The 13567-nt window shown below is 32.7% G+C and overlaps 1 protein-coding gene across 2 annotated transcripts in view; it reads right to left on the bottom strand.

Moving 5' to 3' along the window:
• Positions 1-2894: 2894 nt before the first annotated feature.
• The window catches only part of PYGO1 (pygopus family PHD finger 1), a 30523-nt gene continuing 19850 nt past the window's right edge, over positions 2895-13567 (bottom strand). For both annotated transcript variants that reach the window (XM_041742966.1, XM_041742967.1), the window contains 2 exons: positions 12051-12136; positions 2895-10836 (listed from right to left, as the gene is read on the bottom strand). In XM_041742966.1, coding sequence (XP_041598900.1) covers positions 9712-10836; positions 12051-12136 — 1211 coding nt within the window. In that variant the 3' untranslated portion in view covers positions 2895-9711. The remainder of the gene's footprint in view (positions 10837-12050; positions 12137-13567) is intronic.

Below are 13567 nucleotides of genomic sequence, written 5' to 3'. Positions count from 1 at the left end.
ATAAAAATAGAGCAACATGAGCCTCGTTTCCTGCTTGCTTTGCATGTTATTCTGTAAGAAAATGATATATGGAGCAGTGGTATCCATCTTGCAATCGTAAGAGGAAAGCTAAGAGAACCATAGAGAAATCTACATGGTTTCCTGATACTGAGCTGATGAATTAACCGGTCCTGGAACTATCTTCAAAGTTCATTTTATGCGAAATAATAAAATGATAGTTTTTGCCACATTTGGTTAAATATTCTAAATGCATCCTGCTATATGTTTGTTTAATATAGAAGCATAACATATACTTGAGGTCTCATTTTCAGATACAAATTTTTAAAAAATCTCACACAATTGCTACTTTTTTCTTCCTGTAATTCTAACTTTTGCTTTATGTATGTCGAGGCTCTGTTGTAAACATATGTATTCATGATTATTCCATCATTTTGGTGGGTTTTTACTTTTATAATTCCAAAATATTCTCCTTCCTGATATTTTTGTCCTTATATATTTTTTGTGCAATCTTTTTTAAAAAAAAAAACTTTTTTTTCCCCATTTCATTGAGATACGATTGACATGCAACATTAGTTTTAGGTGTACATGATTTGATATATATATTGTGAAATGATCACCACAGTAAGTTAACATCCATCACTTCACAGAATCTTTTTATGATGAGAATTTTCAAGATCTGTTCTCTTAGCAACTTTCAAATATATATCAATATTATTCACCATGCTTCACATTACATCCCCTGAACTTAATTATAAATTTATAACTGAAGTTCATAACTTTTGATTCTTTTACCCATTGTGACCATTGTGACCCCCACCCTTCTGTCTTTGGAAACCACTAATCCATTTTCTGTATCTGTGACATCAGTTTTTTTAGATTCTACATAAAAGTGAGATTATGTAATATTTGTCCTTCTCTGACTTATCTCACTTAGCATAATGCCTTCAAGGTCCATCCATGTTGTGCAAATGGCAGAACTTCCTTTTTATAGCTGAATAATATTCTATTGTAAATAATGCTGCAATGCACATGAGGGTGCAATTGTCTCTTTGACATAGAGATTTCATTTCCTTTGGATAGATACCCAGAATTGGAATTGTTGGATAGTTCTACTTGTAATTTTTTTTAGGAAAACCCATACTGTTTACCATAGTGGGTACCCTAGTTTGCACTCCCACCAATAGTGCAAAAAGATTCCCTCTTTTCCACACCCTCATAATACTTGTTACCTCTTATCTTTTTGATAATAGCCTTAAATTCTATTTTGTCTAATACTAACATTACAGTAGCTTTTTGATTAGTATTTTCCTGTTATACATATTGCTATCTCTTTACTTTAAAAATTATGTTTTCTGATGACCAAAAGAATCCATGTTTATTGCTGAAAATACCAAGGAGAAAGTCACACATTCTTCCATTATCCAGGAATAACCACAGTAATATTTTGGCATGTAACCATTCCAGACAATTATCTCTAGTTAGGTATACATGAATATATAAATTATTTAAAAACTAATTGTGATCATCCTGTATATAACTTGGTTTTTTTTAAGTTTTTAACTCAACAATTGTCATCATTTGTTCCACTTTTATACAGCCTGAAGTTTTAATTCTTCATAATTTTACATTATATAGATAGCCTTGCTTTTTTTAAAAGTATAGAATCAGGGATCCCTGGGTGGCGCAGCGGTTTAGCGCCTGTCTTTGGCCCAGGGCGCGATCCTGGAGACCCGGGATCGAGTCCCACGTCGGGCTCCCGGTGCATGGAGCCTGCTTCTCCCTCTGCCTGTGTCTCTGCCCCTCTCTCTCTCACTGTGTGCCTATCATAAATAAAAAATTAAAAAAAAAAGTATAGAATCATTTAGAATTTGGCTTTTCCACTTCTTAATGAATATCATTGTACATCCATTTCTTTGCTTTTGAAATTTCTGCATGTATCCCTGTAAATAGCATTTGGACCAAAAAAAATTCTTTGGTCTGATCTGTCAGATATGTGAATTTAATCCATTTACATATATGTAACTACTGATAATTTGGTTTATTTCCATTTTTGTTTTTTATCTGCTTTCCTATCTTCTATTGGCTTATTAAATGTTCTTTATTCTGCTTTACCCTTTTTTAAAGTTTATTGTATTTATATTATTTTAGTTGTGACTTAAATTGTGACTTTTTAAATACATACTTCACAATTTTTCTTTAAAAAATCTGAAATTATCCTAAAACACCTGAGCTGAGATCAAGAGTTGGAGACTTAACAGACTGAGCCCCTTTCATATATATAAACAGAACTTCCATCCATTCAAAGTTTACCTGGATGTAATTTTCTTGTTGTCATTTTTATTACCTCTTATGCCAAGTTGCATCAACTGACACATTTACATGCATCTTTTCATGTAAGACTCTAGAAACCTAATGGTTATTTCCAACAAATTTTGGAAGTCTTTTGTAAACCTGATCTTACAATTCAGGCAAGTTTGTTCTTAATATTGCTATAGTGGTGTCTCTGTTTCAGGGATTGTTAAGCTGCTGAGGTTGTAGAACTTTTCTCCAATTAATTTTCTCTTAACGGAACTGAAGTCCTAATTTGTTAAAATCAATCAGAGATAGGTTATGCTCAGATTTTCTAAGGGAAACTGAGGACTCAGTGTTATATAAACTTTACAGGGGAAAAAAAAGAATGCATATAACACGACCTATCCAAAAATACTAGCTTGGTCCTCAGTATAAAGTTAAATTCCTAAAAAAATTTTAAAATTAAAAATAAAATTCCTGGTAAATTGCAGGTTTTTGCCTTGGTAAATGTTTTCTGGAACATTTCCTACTCAAAACCACGACTGTCATACCTATAACCTAAGATTGTTCTGTTGAATGTCAAGCACTTAAAAAAACAGTTGTTTTTCTCTTTAAAAACTAGCTTTATTCAAAAGAATCTGAAGCATAACACTATAGGAACAAACTTACAATACATATTGTTCAAGAAAGCCTGCCACACATAATTTCTACTAATAGTAGGTCTAAATGTTGATAAATAACATTCTTTATACAATGCACAAATGACATTTAATATGAGCCTTACAAAGAATGGCCAACAATAACATGGACTGTTTTGATAGAACCTCTATTTGTCTTGCTACTTATCTACAGAATAAAAACTAAAATGTGGAAGATAAACTCTTCTTAAATTTTACCATGGTGTTTAAAGAAGAAAGAAAGGGATCAAAAGGAGGAAATTATAAGAATTAAAGATGTTAAAAAGAAAAAGTAAAGTTGGCTTACCACTATTAATAGTAATTATTAAAAAGTAATTCAGAATTGATAATTTTTGGTTTAATACTTGGAAGCCCTTAGACAAACTATCCATTATCCACTATATTCAATCAGTTACCAAGCCAATTTTATTTCTCTGAAAACTGTAACTTGTACAAAACCATACAAAGAAAATAAACAATTTGGGGGTAACCTAGTCATTTCATAACTTAAAATTTTTCCACAATGCAATTCATGAATCATTTAATACTAATACTTCTTTAAACCTCTATGACTTAAATAGAAACAGACTCATTTCTAAGAGATTGTATGTGAAGATACCAAGAAAAAAATTAATCCTTAACATGTAATTCTAAATTTTTAGCCCCCAAAACAGACCCATGTAAACAGTGGACATTCAAATCAAATATAATGGAATTATACTACCATATGGTACATGGCATTTTTAAAAACATTAAGAACCAAATCAGATTTATTGCTATGTCAGTCTTATCAATAATTAACAATCAAATTACAAAATACACTACATAACCACGCCAAAAATGATGCTGTATAGAGATATCATTTATGTAACATAGGTAAACATTTATCTTGTAATATACATCACTAATATAGTAAAACCTTATTCAGGATAGTTTGAACTGATAAAAGTCTAAAAATTTGAATGCTTTAAAAAGATATGCAGTTTAAGCACTCATAGCATTCTTTTTTTTTTTTTTTTTGCTTTCAAGTATACAATTTCAAATATACAAATTTGCATTGGCCAAGTATTACATATTACAATCCATTTGGGTACTTGTTTAAAGACAAAAGAATGTTTTTTTAAATGATATTCTCAAATAAATGCTCTATAAAGCTTAACGTTTTTCCAAGATCAAACATTTTTTTCTTTAAAATCTTCATTATGACTTTCATTAACAAATCTTTTCATCAGATAGTACAAAGAAAACACCATTCAAGCCTTGGATCAATGGTTACAAATTCTAAGTAAATTAGAGGACTTTTATGGTACTGTAATAGCTTTAAATGAATATTAGCATTTCTACTTATTTTGCTATGGTGAAGTGAATGGTATCTTTTTTTGGCTGGAAGATATGAGAGTAGGTTCAAAGTTTAGTATGTAATTTTAATGGTAAAGGCTAAAAAAAATCCTAATATGCACAATCAATTAAGATAATAATTCCTTAGTGATAACTGTGAGAGGAAAATAAAAATTTTAAGAAGTATTTATTGTATTATGAGTGTTATGAATTGCTAACACCAAATTTTACCCCCTCTCCCATTTCAAAACATCAGGCCATCTACTAATCCATAAATATTGATGTTTCACATACTTCATAGAGTAGCTTAAACATACCAGCATAAGAAATAATTAGTATTACATAGTAATTTCCTTTGCCATAGGAATAAATGTTGGACAAAGTCTGGAAACATTTTATTTTCCAATTTGAATTACAGTAATTTTGCCACAGACCACAGCACTACTGCATGTGTTACTTTAGACATGCTCTAAGAACAAAACAAAAAAATTACTGCAAAAATACATGTCACCAATGTGGAACACACTCAGATTTGTATAAAAGTACTGAACTAATATCCCAAAAAGAGGTATATGTAAACAGTACATAAGGAAGAAATAGTTTTAATATGAAACAGTCATTTAAGTCACATACATCATGATAAGAAGCAGGACTTTCTTTTATAAAAGATATTTTAACTAACAAGCAACATCATCTATATCACCTACAGAACAAGGAAAGTACAAGTATTTAGAGTAAGTTTTAATATAATTGCAAGTAATGGATTTTGACAAACTATGACAAAGATTAAGATTATCCATTGAGTTTCATTAAAAACTTTAAACTAAATATAGGCCTCTGATGTATTCATGTCTGAGATAGCCATTTTTCATTTCCCCTAGACCCTATGTCTTGGGAGATGTTAATGCCAGCCCTAGTCTCCTTACTCCAGGAGTACCTCTAAACTTCCACCTCTGTACCAAGAGTTAGAAAAATGCAGATGCGACTTCTATACTGTTCTACCGGATAAACAGAATAGGCAAAAGGGGCAAGTTACTAACATTTGGAAGTGAGAAAACTCTGAGTTCAAAAGTTGAGGGAAGAAAACTGTGAAAAGTCCAAACAATTAAAGGAAATTGGGAAGTACTCTCAAGATAGCATCCATCAATTCAATAAAAAGACTGCTTCCCACAGTGCCTGAAATGTGGTCTTATTGTTGGAAATCTTAGATATTAGATAAAAATCTATTCTGAATAAACAGCCTTAAAAAGGAAGTTTAATCCCACTTTCTTCACTATCTTCATTTGCATTTTGGTGGAAAACATTTTTCCCTTAAACCTGGCCAGCCATAACCACAGGAAAAAAAAATGGGAGTTCTCAGTGGAGGAAAGATGAAATTTTGAAGCACAGAGCATCCATTAGGGGAAAAGGCAAGTTGGCTTGTATTGTATTCCACCGGAGGGTTTAGGATGGAAAGAGGGCAACTAGGAAACACTAACACCAAGAAACTTAACTCTCCTGAATCACATTAGGAAAAAGGAAAGACTTCTGTTTCTTTCTACCTCCTACATTGACTGGTTCTCTAAAGAAAACTGAGTGCTGGTTTACTACTGGTTAACTACATTATGGTTTAAATAAGCTTTTATGAGCTTTCCTAACAATCTAATTACTTTATATAACGTTCCAAACTACTATTTACAAATGAACTTTGGGAGCCTGGATGCTCTTAATTGAACTTTTTAATTAAAAAAAAACTAAAATAGCACAAATGTTCATGCATATGAAACCTCTATACACTGTAAGAAAATGAAATCCAAAAATTCTTTAGAGCTCCCTTAAAAAAAATCATTACTTACATGTTTTTTCCTGTTAAATACAATTACTATAGTATGCTGGACAATAAGTACTAGCATTTTTAATATGTTCAAGACAAACAAATTTGAAAGAATACTAGATAAGGACTCCTGATACTTATTTGGATGATTAAAGTCAGCAGAATTCATGGTGACCCACACTATTGAGGTTTTTTCCTACCAGCAGGCAGAGTTGGAAGTCTTTAAAAAAATGATTTCTTTATATTGTGCTAATCTATGAAGAATAAACCCTACTACAGGAAAATCTTGCTTTATGTACATAATCTCCTAATCTGGATAACAAGAATCCTAATAGCAGTACTATAAAAGTATTTCACACCAAAGGAAAACACTGTTCACAAAACTAATTCTAAACACTCTATCTGAATAATTTTTCTTTTATTCAGCTAAGCTGTTTCAGCATTAGTGAGTCCAGTAGCATCTAGAACAAATGGACTAGGAATTCTCTACTGAAATGAATAAAGCAAGTTCTGGGAAAGGAACTGACGATTTAAAACTATCAGTAACAACCTAGCTGTCATGAGAAAGCCTCACTGCTGAGAGCTAGCCAAGTTAAACTTATACAAAACTTGAGAATATAAGAGAAACTTCACGATTTCCTTCTTAGTTGTGTATATGTGCCTTTGTGTATATGTGTGCATGTGAGATGAGGCCTTTCATGAAGGAAAAGTATTACATGAAAAAAGGTGCAATGCTACTGGAAGATTATTCCACCTATGTGTATTTCTTTCCATTACTTAATATTTTTAAATGTTCAGGGCAACTCATCACTTGTCCTAACAAAGCTGTACCAATTTGTATAATAGCCTTCTTTGGGTCAAATTGAACATTCTTATAGTTCCTCAATTTTCCTATCAAAAACCATCTAGGTAGTTTTTGACTTAGTGTCACATAGAGACAAATGTCGAACTAGTTAAGAAGAGTAATTCAAATACATGAAAAGATTCACAAACTTTGATCAAACTATGATTATAGTTTGCCCATGACTCACTGGTAGTCAACATGGGTTTTTCTTTTGAATATTTACAGACTCTTATTTAAATAAGGTGCTCTGAAGACCTAAGCATTTGAATAAAAATTCACTTGTAAGTTTTCAAAAACTATTTGGAAACGGAAAAGAATCACATTACAAATCAAGTACCTTTAGACTAGCTTGGAAGAAGTTACCTTACTTTCACAAAACTACTTAAACTGTAACCAACAGATGGCTTAAGAAACTGCATAATTGATTTTAACAATAAGTACAACTCAAGTACTACCATGTAAAATGTTAACTTCTGAGGACACTGGAAGATCCTATTCAATATCTAACTATGTTGTCATAAAAACCATGATTCGATGCTAAGACTGGGCTTGTAGCATGCAGTGCATCATTTCTTCAAAATCAGCACTCACTAGGATTTCAAGAACAACATAACTAGGTCCTTAAAGATTTATAAAATCATGTATTTCTAACATAAACTATAAAGTAAGCAACATGGGATCTTCAAGTATGCTACTGAACACATCAAATGTCAGAGTCAGCTAAAAATACTGCATTTTAACCTGCTTCAATTGGTAAAGTTGTCACACCAAGGAGTACCTAGTATTAGTCTATGCCATTTCATTTCCTAAAATTGTAAAGATATATAATTTACAACTATATTGAAAATATTTTGTACTCACCTCTAACTAGTCACAGGTAAATGGAGAAAACCTTCTACTACCTTGTACCATATGAAATTGCTGTTTTTGTAGGTCAAAATTAAAATGCTATATTTAAAAAAATAAGTTTTATTCAATCAAAATATGCATGAGCATTAATAATTTTCTACTAGGATATTAAATATTTCATTTTTTAAAAACTTGTCATTTGTTCAACTATATAAATTGTTCATATTCCCTAATTACTGCTTAATTGGAGAACACGTTTCTTAATAAGAAAGCTTCACATGATGAAAAAGATGGTAGTTGGCTGGATAAAGGTTTGGTAACTATAATGGACAGGACAAAATTTAATATCCCAATTCAATTAACTTTGCTTTAGTGGCTTCTGACATATGAGGTCAAGTGCTGCCATGTAAAAGTGTGGGCTCATGTTTATTAACCAAAGGATGTTTTTTTAATCACAAATTTCATGCATAATTTTAATTTCTTGGCAATATGCTGCTACTGTCATTTCACCAGGGTTTAAACAGTAGTAATTAATTATCTTTCGCAGATCACCACATGGTCTTCAGAACTTTTTTGGTTGCAATCATAATGGTGGCCCAAGTTTGGGAGCTTCACCAACATCCAACCATCGTATGAATTGCTATGAATTGTCATACAGTTTCTTTCTTTTCTTTTCTTGTTTTTTTTGTCACAAGTCATGATCCGCTCTAAAAACAGGTTTCCACTGTTCTGAATCTTAATGAGTACACCTCTGTCTCCATTCTTTATCATCTCCCAGGAGGATGTTCTTGGGTCCATCTTTACACTTTCCCCAGTCACCAGAGAAACTCCTGTCTACTTCAAGGCCTTGAAACTGTTGTTTGTAAGTTAGCTTTCACCCTGGCTCTTAATTGGTCTTTGCTCAAAATGGAGTCTCATCTCCCCTGAGGCTTGTCTTTAAATCCAGATCCCCATAACAAGATTTTTCAAACCACCACTGAGCAGTTCTTTTATCAGCTGAGCCTTCTAAGGCCAATTTGATATTTCCACCTATCTCATTTGCAGTATGTCCTGGCTTGAAATCATATTAAAAGACGTATTCACAAATCTTCCGAGGATATTATGTTATTTACTTCTCTGGAAAATAATAAAACAACAATAATCAAAGGAAACTGAAGAACATACTATTAAAATTCTAAACAGCACAACTAGAAACATACTTCACTTCAACTCTAATTGCAGTCATTTTTCAACTGATCTAATATTAGCAATTTCATGTGGTACAATCCACAAGTTAATCAACAAACACTGAGCATCTACTATATGCTAACATCCATCTCATATCTGTACAAACAGATATCTTGGAAAGACTGACTCAAAAATAGAAAAGTCACTACTTTCAAGGACCCTAATGGGAAGAAATCTGGTATCATACCCTATTATCTTTTTAAAACATCCATTAAAATGTATGCTTTCTTCCATGTTATAGCTACATATACTTTTTTCTGAAAACGTGTCAAATAGATCCTTGAAAGATTTTTGAACTATTTAATGTAATATTGCCAAAGTTCAGCTCTGCAATGTACATTTTTCAATGATTCTAACTTTTAAAAGTCAAAACTTGCCTACATTTGCTATATATTATTTTGAAGCTTCAAGAGGCTTTTATGTTTATGATTAACAACAACAACTAACATTTATTTGTATAGTACTTTCTAAAGCACCCCCATATACATTAGTCTCATTTAAGACAACAAAGACAATACAAAATTTGCACTGGTGATGAAGTAGAATATTAATAAAAACTAAAAGGCAAATAATCTTTTTGCATGTACATTAAAAAAATAATGTCAAACATTAAAATCCTGTGTCACCAAACCTCTGTAAGACACAGGAAAAAAAAACTTTAATTCCTGTGACTAAGCATCACTGCCCACTGCAGGTGGGCCAAAAGTTTCTCGAGTACGCATTAACTGGACATCTTTGTCAGCCATACAGGTATCACAGCCCCATACTGCTGATGCTTCCGCAGTTAGGAGGCCATAAGCCGTTTCAGTCATTCCAGTGCAGATCCGATGAAACCACTTTTGACAAGAAGCTTCACATAAGATGGCATCCTGATCATCATTCACTTCATTTGTACAAATTCCACAAGGATACACTGGGTCAGAAGAAGAATGGCCATGACGGCTTGGGTGGAGAGAGGATTTATTGCTTTTCTCAGTGGTGCATGTATCTGGGGCACCTCTTGGTTGCCGTGGTTTATTCTGTGTCCCATTTGCATGGCTGTTATTTGTAGCTTCTGTGGTGCTTGAACGGCTGTTCTCTTGATTTACTGCATTGTTTCGATTAACATTTTTTAATTCAATATTACTCTGATTCACCGTGTCATCCATATTTAAGTGAGGTGGATGAGTAGAGGAATTTTGATTAGTGTTTTTGGTTGCTCCTTGACTAAAGTCTTGTTTTGGAGGTGGTGCTTTTGCTTGACCGAAAGTGTTTGGGGGAGGAATAAAAGAATGATTAGATTCTAATGGAGAAGTAAAATTTGAATTATTTCCAGGGACAAAGTTAGATGCTAAGTCAGGGTTAGATACTTGGTTAGCATTCTGTGGAGGAATCTGATTGAAGTTTTCAGCAGGATTTTGTCTAAAATGTTGATTAGGCATGTTAACATTCTGACTCAGTGCATTGTTATAAGATGGATTTCCAAAGCTTGAATTATCATGTGGCCCAAAGTTAAATGCATGAGGTCGATTAAAACCCATGCCCAAAGGATTCTGAGGAAATGGGTGTGGCTGATTCCTGAGAGAGTAAGGACCACAGTATGGGGAAGACATTCTTGGAGGAACGTGAGGTGGCATTCTGAATGTGCTATAGCCTCCAAAGCCAGGATAACCAGGGCCAAGATACGGATTTGATGAAGGTAGTGGTTTATAGGAAATAGTATTATAGTTGTCATCAAATGGATTAGCAGCCACTAGATGGTCAGAGTTTGGATTCGGTGGTGGAGCATACTCAGACAATGGAGGAAAAGAAGGCCCCTGAAATGAGAATGTAGAGTAAAATATAGGTTTATATCAAAGAAGTCATTAAAACTGCTATCTTAACATGTAAGAACCTAGCTTTAATCAAATTTCTCTTGCTATGTGTTATGAAAATCTAATTCTTCATTTGACCTTTCAATTCTAAATAGTTTTTCATACTTAATTATATTTAATGATTAAAATGTGTAGATTTCTTTCCTTACAAAAGGAAAGAAGGTATGCTTTTCTGAGCTCAAACTCATTGTTACTTCAAATTCCAAAGGTATTTAATCTTCAAAAGAAGCTTCATTATATAATTTTCATTTAATATGCGTAACCATAATTCTAGAATCTTTCACTTAAACAATAAAATTAAGTAACTATAAATAGGATCTAAGTTTTTTTTACTAGCTTAACTTCAGGGAGTAACTATTAAAGTTTTCCCCATGCACTAACTACTATGCTTTCGGCCTCAGAATGGAAAATAAAGTTCTAGTTTTAGCCACATTGCAAGTTTAACACATGGTAGCCAAAATGGGGAAAAAGTAATCTGTACACACATCATATTTATTCACAGTCTTTAAAATAAAAACAGTGCTTCAAATTTTCAAAGGATAAAACCAAAAAAGCCAGTTTTTGTGACTATTTATTCCAGCACAGGTTATATACAAAAGATACTTCTGTGACTGCTTAATGATATGTACATTCTACTGAATCATTTTAACAGCTGAACAGTGCTTCAGGTTAAACCTGTGTCCATCTATTTTAAAATCTTTTAAATATCCATGGTTTTTTAAAAAGATTTTATTTATTTATTCATGAGAGACACAGAGAGAGAAAGGTCAAGATATAGGCAGAGGGAGAAGCAGGTTCCATGTAGGGAGCCCGATGTGGGACTCAATCCTGGAACTCTGGGATCACCCCTGTGCTGAAGGCAGACTCTCAACTGCTGAGCCACCCAGGTGTCCCAAATATTTATGCCTTTTTAGTTAGATTTAAGAATAGGCATTTTAATTTGTCTATGTTTCCTTCTTGCAATATCCACTTTAGGCCTATACACCCCAAGATAACCACTAGCTGCACAGTAAAAAATAATTTAAAAATCACTGCAGAATTCACTCTTAGGTTATGAATGAGGATAGGAAACAAACCCACGATCAAATTTAAATTTACCTCATCAGCTTCATCTTATAAGTGAACAAAAACTGTTATTAAAGAAAATGTCAATTTACCTGTGTATTTGTCTTGCGTTTTTTCTTGTCTGGGCTTCCTAGTTGTACACCTGGCCCTCCTAACCCATCCAGTCCACTATCACCACCTAAAAAATAAAATCCAGGTAACATTTCCACTTGTAACTGAAATCATTTTATATCTCTCACATCAATATCATAATTATCTGTTAATATGTGTTCTATTTTTGTTAGATAAAAGCTATACTAAGTTTTTTTTTTAAATCTCTGTCCTTCAAAAAAGTCTTCCCTACAATTTCAGCCAGAAATATTCATCTCTACTCTCACAGTATTTTTTATTACTCTTTCAGTGAGAAAGTCTCTATCCTACACTCAAAGCTTTAGTCATCTGGTTTCTTATCCTTGAGGCAACCATTAGTTTCTGCTCTATCTTCCAAAAGATAATCTAGATAAATTCCAGCATAGTATCTTTTGACAGGAGTACACAAACCATGGCATGCATACTATACACAATGCTCTCTATATATTGCTTTCTTCTTGGAAATCATTCCATGTAATTACATACAGAACTGTTCCATCACCTAATGACTGAATAGTATTTCATGGCATGACTATACCATAATTCATTAAAGTAGCTCTCTCCCTATTAATGGATATTTAGGTGGTTTCCAAACCTTTGCTGTCTGCAATGAAATGCAGACATTTCTTAAATACATGTACAAATCATTCATAGAACAGGAATTATGACATTAAAGGTATGTGGTCTTTAAATTCTTAAGGGTAATTGTCAAAGTATAATAATGTATGTATTATTTTATCAACAGTGTATGATCAAGCAAAAGCAAAAGGTCAACTGTGAATTAAAGAGGCTTAAAAATTTATCAATACATAACATTGTGAATGAATTAGTGTCACTGATTTGTATACTTAAAAACTGTTTAAATGGAAAGTTTTATGTTATATAGACATTACCAAGATAAAAACCAAAAAGTACAGAATTGACATGATCTAAAAAAAATAGTTTATCAACAGAATTTTTTCCCATTTGAAAAACACTTTTTATGTGGAGGATTCTGATCATTAAAAAAGTAGACAGAATAAAATTATGATACATATATAGATACACATTTGTAAGAGATTAATAAGCTTAGTGAGTTGACAATTAGAGAAGACCTGATCACATATGTGGATTCTGAGAAAGGTTCTTTAAACTGAGATGTACAGGATAAAAAAAATTTAAATTAAAAAATAAACTTACTTACAGGAGGATAACAAATCTCTCATGTAAACAGCATAAGAGCCTCTAGGCAGAGAAGAGCATATGTAAAGATTCTTAAGTAGAAAGAAGCCCAATGTGTTTGAGAAATTTAAGAGAGACCAGTGTGTTAAGGGACTCGGGAGAATGCCACTAGAAGAGGTTAAAGATATAGGGAGGGACCAGATCATTTAGAGTAGTATGGACTGAATATGTCCCCTCAAATTTTCTATTTTCAAGCCCTACCCCACAATATGATAGTATTTAGAGGTAGGACCCATTACCTTGAAAAAGGTAATGAAGG

The sequence above is a fragment of the Vulpes lagopus genome, chromosome 2 (assembly GCF_018345385.1).
Source record: "Vulpes lagopus strain Blue_001 chromosome 2, ASM1834538v1, whole genome shotgun sequence".
In the NCBI taxonomy this organism is placed as follows: Eukaryota; Metazoa; Chordata; class Mammalia; order Carnivora; family Canidae; genus Vulpes; species Vulpes lagopus.
The sequence above is the reverse complement of the archived record's forward strand: the minus strand, read 5'-3'. Positions and strand labels throughout refer to the sequence as shown.